Source organism: Sceloporus occidentalis, unplaced genomic scaffold, assembly GCF_023333645.1.
Source record: "Sceloporus occidentalis isolate IW3139 unplaced genomic scaffold, rSceOcc1.0.p SCAF_22, whole genome shotgun sequence".
Taxonomy (NCBI): domain Eukaryota; kingdom Metazoa; phylum Chordata; class Lepidosauria; order Squamata; family Phrynosomatidae; genus Sceloporus; species Sceloporus occidentalis.
In genome coordinates, this window is record NW_028317002.1 from 440,651 (window position 1) to 447,347 (window position 6,697).

At 38.2% G+C, this 6,697-nt stretch overlaps 1 protein-coding gene across 1 annotated transcript; it reads left to right on the forward strand.

The window, feature by feature from the left end:
* The first annotated feature begins 892 nt into the window (after window positions 1-892).
* Window positions 893-5,798, forward strand: LOC149300874 (NF-kappa-B inhibitor zeta-like). The gene is made up of 12 exons (XM_089484458.1): window positions 893-1,097; window positions 1,997-2,115; window positions 2,237-2,273; window positions 2,461-2,561; window positions 2,675-3,375; window positions 3,642-3,747; window positions 4,000-4,146; window positions 4,310-4,373; window positions 4,478-4,647; window positions 4,867-4,977; window positions 5,188-5,355; window positions 5,745-5,798. The coding sequence occupies exons 1-12, from the start codon at window positions 893-895 to the stop codon at window positions 5,796-5,798; spliced, it is 1,983 nt and encodes a 660-aa protein (XP_089340584.1).
* The last annotated feature ends 899 nt before the right edge of the window (window positions 5,799-6,697 follow it).

Sequence of the window (6,697 nt, forward strand, 5' to 3'; positions counted from 1 at the left end):
TGTGCCCAACTTGTACTAAAAAGAGGCTTTTCCTCTCCGAGCATGATAAAGCTCCCATTCAATACATGGCTACATTGAACATACTTCCTATTGTTATAGTAACTGTCTACGCCTAAGCTGAGGTGACAGCCCATGACATAGCCCTACTAAGATGGCTATGAGGAAAGTCGGGTGCAGACTTTCCCATCCTGTGAGGGTAGGGTGACAAGCGGTCAGGGTTATTACGGCGGCTCAGCAGCAGGTGCACGCCATGTTATTGCCCCATACATGTTAGAAAGCAAAGATTCTTTATGTAGAACTGCGGTGGCAGAAGAGAGTAAGGACTCTTCCTTATGGATAATAATGGTTCAGACTGGCAGCTGTATACTTATACTCTATTCACATACAATTGTATGCAGTGTTTAATACGGTATATATGTGTAATACCATTACAGGCTGCGCTGCTGTCTATTTCATGGGTGTGTTTGTGTGAGGAATAGGTGGATTCCTCACCACACCAAACCCCAGGCATGAACGCGGGCGAGGTCTCAGGTATTTCGCAATCTTCTATCGAAGAGTTACGGTCAATTCCCGCCCATTTGGGCGGCACCCCCCCTCCCTCCAAAGCGCTCGCTTCCCCCCGCCCCCATGTCACAACCAATAGAAGCTTTGAGTTCTTCCCGTGCCTCTTTCTGATTGGTTAGTCTCCGGAAAGCGGGGGTGAAGTGTGCAGCGGTAGTATATAAATTATCCTCTGGACTTTCCCAAGTTCAAAGTCGCGTCGGTGGTTTGGTGGATTACGTTGGTTCTGTGTTCGTAGCAGGCACCAGGTTTGATTTATAGAATTACAGCAGAACATTAGCGCATTAGAACATTAGTGTCTCCTAAGACAAAAGCGCGCCCAGTGAGCAGGATGATTGTGGAGAGGATGACTGAGGACTCTCAGGGGCTGCTGGATAACGAGATGATGAGCAGTCCCATGAATCTGGCTTACTTCTACGCCGGATCCCCCATTTCCGATTCGGGGTCCTCCCCAGCATACTCTACCTCCTCTGTCCCAGGATCTCCATCTTCAGATTACGAGCCAGCGGGGGGCCTCATCACCGGGTGCAAGAAAGGTAAATACGCTATAGCGCGATCGTACCTGTACAGCGGGGCCAACGTGTGTTCTGTGTGCCTAGGGTGTGTGTTATATAGATATATGAATATAAATGGCACGCATAGTGTAGAATGTTATGGAGGAGACTGATTGGCTTTTATGTATGTTGATTTATTAATATTACTTGTGTTGGTCTAGAATGGGACTTCTCATAACTGGGCAGATGATTCTTAAGGGGGAAAAAAACCACCCAGATGTTTATGAATTTGCAGCCCGGACTGAAGCTGCTGCTTCTTGGCTTCTTCTGCTGGTTTTTCTTTAATTACACATCTAGGAGCATTGATGTCAGTCTACCTTATCATGTGAAAGTGTTACAGATGTTTTCTTTTCTGGTTGTTGGCGCATGTAGATTTTGGATGGTATTGTTGATCATTTGTGCCTTATTGCTATGAAAGTGCTTTGTTATATTGTTGCATTTTCGTTTTACAAGCCATTTAACCCACCTGAAAGGGGAAGAGGAAACAGTCTTGTTTTCTTGTTCCTTTGACGTCAAGACAGGTGTAAGAGCCAAGACGCGCTCTACCTATGCTGAAAAACCGGTTAATTTTCCCTGTATGTGGTTATGTTCTGCCCTGCACCTTCATCAAATATTTGTGGCTGTTTTAAGTGACCTGTAAAAGCATTAAAAAACGGGGCTTGCTCCTCTCTCCTGTATATGTATTATTTTACATATTTTGGTACATTTCTGAGTCTTGTTTGCATGAATAATTTCCTTTTTTCTTATCTCTATTTAATGCGTATGCCATATCCATTTTGTGTCTTAGTCGGTTTCTCTCAGTATAGTGTTTATTATTATTATTTATTTTTATTATTATTACAGTTTTTCAATGCTTTAAAGTGCTTTTTTTATTCCCCTAGTTGGCACAGGACGTCAGCCCAAGGGAACGTTCCAGGGAGTCCGTGTGAAGAATTCTGTAAGGGAGCTCCTTAACAAGCGCAGGAGTAAATCTGTACTACAAGGAGATGATGAATTTCAGGTGAGATATTCATTTCAGTGATCTGGTGTATGTGAATCCATGCTTGGACAAATGTTCAGTCTAGTAATGACATTTTACTTTTTTTTTTTTTTTTAATTTTATTTTTTTTCTCTCTCTGTAGAACCAGAACGCTGGAATAAATTTTGATCAGTATACAGGTAAATGCCATTTATGTTACGTAGAAATGACTGAATTGCTGGCATCCTATTTATCGCTTCTAGAGTGACCTTGAGACCCTTAAGACTAGCATTTTCCATAATCCTTTGAAACCACCAGTTGGTTTCTCCTGCTCTCCATAAATGCTTGAACTTTTTTTTTAAATTTTTTTTTGCCTTTTTCTAACAGAATTGAAGAACATACTTAGAAGCAAGAAACGTTCTCATGATTTCATTTCCGAAGGGACAGCTGCAAAAAAAGCGTGTCATTTTCCATCTACTTCATTCCTGGTAAATATAATTACTAATTCATATTGGCTGGTGGTCATGACTAAATTTATCCCAAAATTATTTAGTTGAAATGTGTTTGTGGTGTTGACCATTTATTTCATTTCTTTTTATAGACGCCGCCAGGCACACCACAGTCCAATGAAGTCATGGACTCTGATTTTGATCTTCTTCAAAGTATAATGAATATAAAAAATGAGTTGAAACCAGTCTCCCTGAACACTGTGCAAGTTAACTGGGACAGCTTGCCTCAGAACGACAACACTCAAGACCAGCACTTTCAAGACATTGCTATGGCACCTAACGTTTCCTCTACTCAGAGCGCCCAAGTGTTCTATCACTGCACATCACCACAAAAGAGTGAGCAATATCCTTTTGGATCTCTCCAAGTTCCAGATGTTCTTCAGTATCCTAATACAGAATATAACCATTTTGTAGAAACCTCTCCAGTCCATACTTATCAAGAGGAATTCTTTTCCAATGAGTTTTTAAACCGTGCTGTGGAAACCTATGTGCCCTCTTCCACTTTCCCAGAAACACCTTCTGAGATTGTGCCTGCAAAGCAGGCCACTGAGTTGGGAATGACTGCTCAGACTTTCATTCCGACATTGAACACATCCTTCAGTGCTCCCCAGGACCACAGCATTGCCCATGCCTCACAAACGGTGACACCAGAGCTGCGCCTTCAAGACAGAAACAATTCAAGCCCTCTCCAAATGGGAAAATCATTTTTCCACTGGCAGATTGAACAGGAAGAATGCAAACTGGCCAACGTTTCCCAGGAACAACTCCTTACTCAAGACTCAGACGGCGATACGTAAGTTTCTATCCAACTATTACTCTTTAGCGATGTCCAGTACAAATTGTATTGTGCCACTCTGCAATTTAAGTTAAGTTAAGATTAAATTAGATTATTTCAGCTGCTTTAAAACTTCTGCAGCATGTTTTTGTTGTCCCCCCCCCCCCCTTTTACATGTATATAGCTGAGTTATTTTCCTAATAAAATGCTGCATGAGCCTCAGGAAAGTAAGGGCTCCTTTGCATTGATTTCTTTTGATGACAAAATCTATGCTATTCTTGTAGGTACCTCCATATTTCTGTTGCCCACGGAAGAAGAGCTCTTTCTTATGTCATTGCACAGAAGATGGCTGCCCTTAATATGCTGGATATTAAAGAATTTAATAAACAGGTGAGAGTTTGTAAATAGAAGTAGTAGCCCCTACTGTTAAATACGACATTTTTTGCTTTAAAAATAAAAAATTATCACAGATGCCAATGTCCTTTATTTTACCAAATCAATTGTATTTGTTAATTGATAGTGCTTCAACATTATAGCATGTGATGCTGTATGATTTTCCACTAGCTGGCTTGTTCGATATGCTTAGGAGGTTTTTTTCCCTGTTTTTTATTTTATATTTACATTTTTTTTTTTTTCTTGTAGAGTCCTTTACAAGTTGCTGTGGCTGCCAACCAGCATCTCATTGTTCAAGACTTGATCAGCCTTGGAGCTCAAGTTAACACTACCGATCGTTGGGGAAGAACACCACTGCATTTGTGTGCAATAAATGCATATCCCCAGGTTCTTCAGGTGAGTTGTAAATTATTAAACCCTCTTCAATTTTGTATAAAAAGACTAGGACTCTATGTGCAAACTGCATTATTATGCCAATAAATATTAGGATACACAAAATCAGGCTTATCTAACAGTTATAATTTTGAGTACTTTGTTTTAATGATTGAATTTCTTGTAGGCAATCCAGAAAGGGCTGGCTGGCAGTAATCAATATTTAGAAATCGACGCAACAGACTATAATGGTAAGATGTCTGATAAGATTTTTTTTTTTTTTTTGTAGATTTTTCAAATGCATATATGGAAAGTAAAGCCTTAACAATTTTGTTACTTCTGATTTCCCCCCCAGGCTTGACAGCTTTGCACTGCGCAGTCATTGCCCACAATGCAGTAGTCCAGCAGATACACAGTGATTCGGATACACTGTCACCAGGAAACCATGAGCTGTTCATGAAAAATAAGGCCTGTGTTGACACAATCAAGACATTACTTCAGATGGGAGCATCGGTGGAAGCAAAGGTTGGCAGATATGCAGTAATAAAGCATTTATGATATACGTTTTTAGTAAAGATATCTAAATAATATAACAAATGACACCAGAAGCAAATACACTTGAATAGAACTCTCAAAATTGGAAGAGGGGAAAAACTATAATTTACCATTCTTGGTTATAAGGGGTAAATAGATGACAAAAATGTGAAGCTGTTTACTTAACTTTTTTTTTCTCCCCCTCAACAGGATCTTAAAAGTGGTCGCACAGCACTTCATTTGGCCGCTGAGGAGGCAAACCTAGAACTGCTTAGTATTTTTCTGGAATTGCCTAATTGCCTTTCCTTCATCAATACAAAGGTGAATATGTGTAAATGTTTTTTCATTTGATTAGGTTTCTTAAGGTGGTCAGGTCATGTCCCACTCACCCATACATACATACATTTTTCTTCAAATAGACGCATTCTTTTTTGTCATGAAATTCAGACCCTCCGAGAAATGAATTACAAAAACACTTTGCTATACGGCCGCTGTCAAAATGATAATAAGTCTTTGCATTTTGTCTTGTAGGCCTTCAATGGTAACACAGCGCTGCATGTTGCTGCAAGTTTGCAGTACAAAAAAATGCACGTAGGTGCTGTTCGTCTACTAATGAGAAAAGGTGCAGATCCCAGTGCTAGAAATCTAGAGAATGAGCAGCCTGTTCACCTGGTCCCAGATAGCCCTGAAGGGGAAGAGGTAAAACCAGAAATTCTTATCAAAATATGTTGTCTGCTGGGAAAGAATAATGGCTACTAACAGCATGCTTTAATAGTTTTAATACTTATCATGCCTAATGTTGTTGGGTCTTAATAGACCATCACTAGCTATACTGTCTACTTTGTTGATTTTATGCCTAGATTGCATGACATATTTACCAAAAATACAAGAATAGGTATAAATACTTGCTGGTGGGAGAGAGTTTCTTTTATCTGTGTGTATAAAACACTCCATTCTGTGCTTTAGCACCATTCGCCTGATACTTCAATTTAATCAAGAATTGTAAATGTAAATTTTTTTTATTTTTTTTACTGGGATGCTTGATATTTTAATGACATTTATTGATATATATAATCTATATTTTTCAGATAAGGCGTGTTCTGAAAGGAAGATCAATGCAACATCGCTCATCGTCTTATTAGCCGCAACTGAAGTTCCCTTTCTCAACACTCACTGCTAGTTAAGCAGTCTTATATGTGTAAATAGATTTGTCTTTTGACAAATACATGTTGGTTTCCATGAAACCGTCTTGTTTTGTTCTCTACTGTGTAGGGACTTAACCAACCACCAACAAGACTCAGTGTTCTGGGTTCTTGCTGACGGAAAGCCTTCTCTTTCACAGACCAGTCGTTGGTTACATAAATCAGCAATCTATAAATACAACCGGTATTTAAAAAAAGAATAAAAGAGTAAAAAAACAACAAAAAAAACCCTATATGATATATAAATTAAGGTATAATATATTAAATATTTTGTGATTGCATTTAAAGTGAGTAATTTTTCTTTGTGTTTAATGTGTTTTGTTCCTCTTTGGTATTGCTTTAGAGTACCAACAGTGCTGCAATATAGAATAATTGTAGTTTAAAACAATTGACAAGTGTAACTAAAGTTCTACTGTAACAATAGTTATTTCTTAAGCCATTGTTTAAAATATTTTAGTTTTTGGTGATTTATGTTTCTTAAAAAATTTAATAAGTTGGTACCACAAATTTAAACTATTGATATCCTGTTAAATTCCATATAGTATGTCTTGTAGACAGTTGTGTAAAATCTGGAATTAGTGTACATTGTATGTGAACACGAAAACCTGTTATTGATTTTAATAAAGTTGTACATTTTAAATTCAAAAGCTTTATTTTTTTAATTATATTTTAAAAGATGACAATTACAATTTACAAAATTGACCAAAAGGCAGTCCTTCAATAAGTCACTGCCTCCTACCTTAAAAGGAAAGTTGCATGCAACATTTTTTCACCATTAAAATGCAGTGCTGTATACAGTAATGTAGTTTAGCATCAGATAACTTTTATTTTTTTATTTT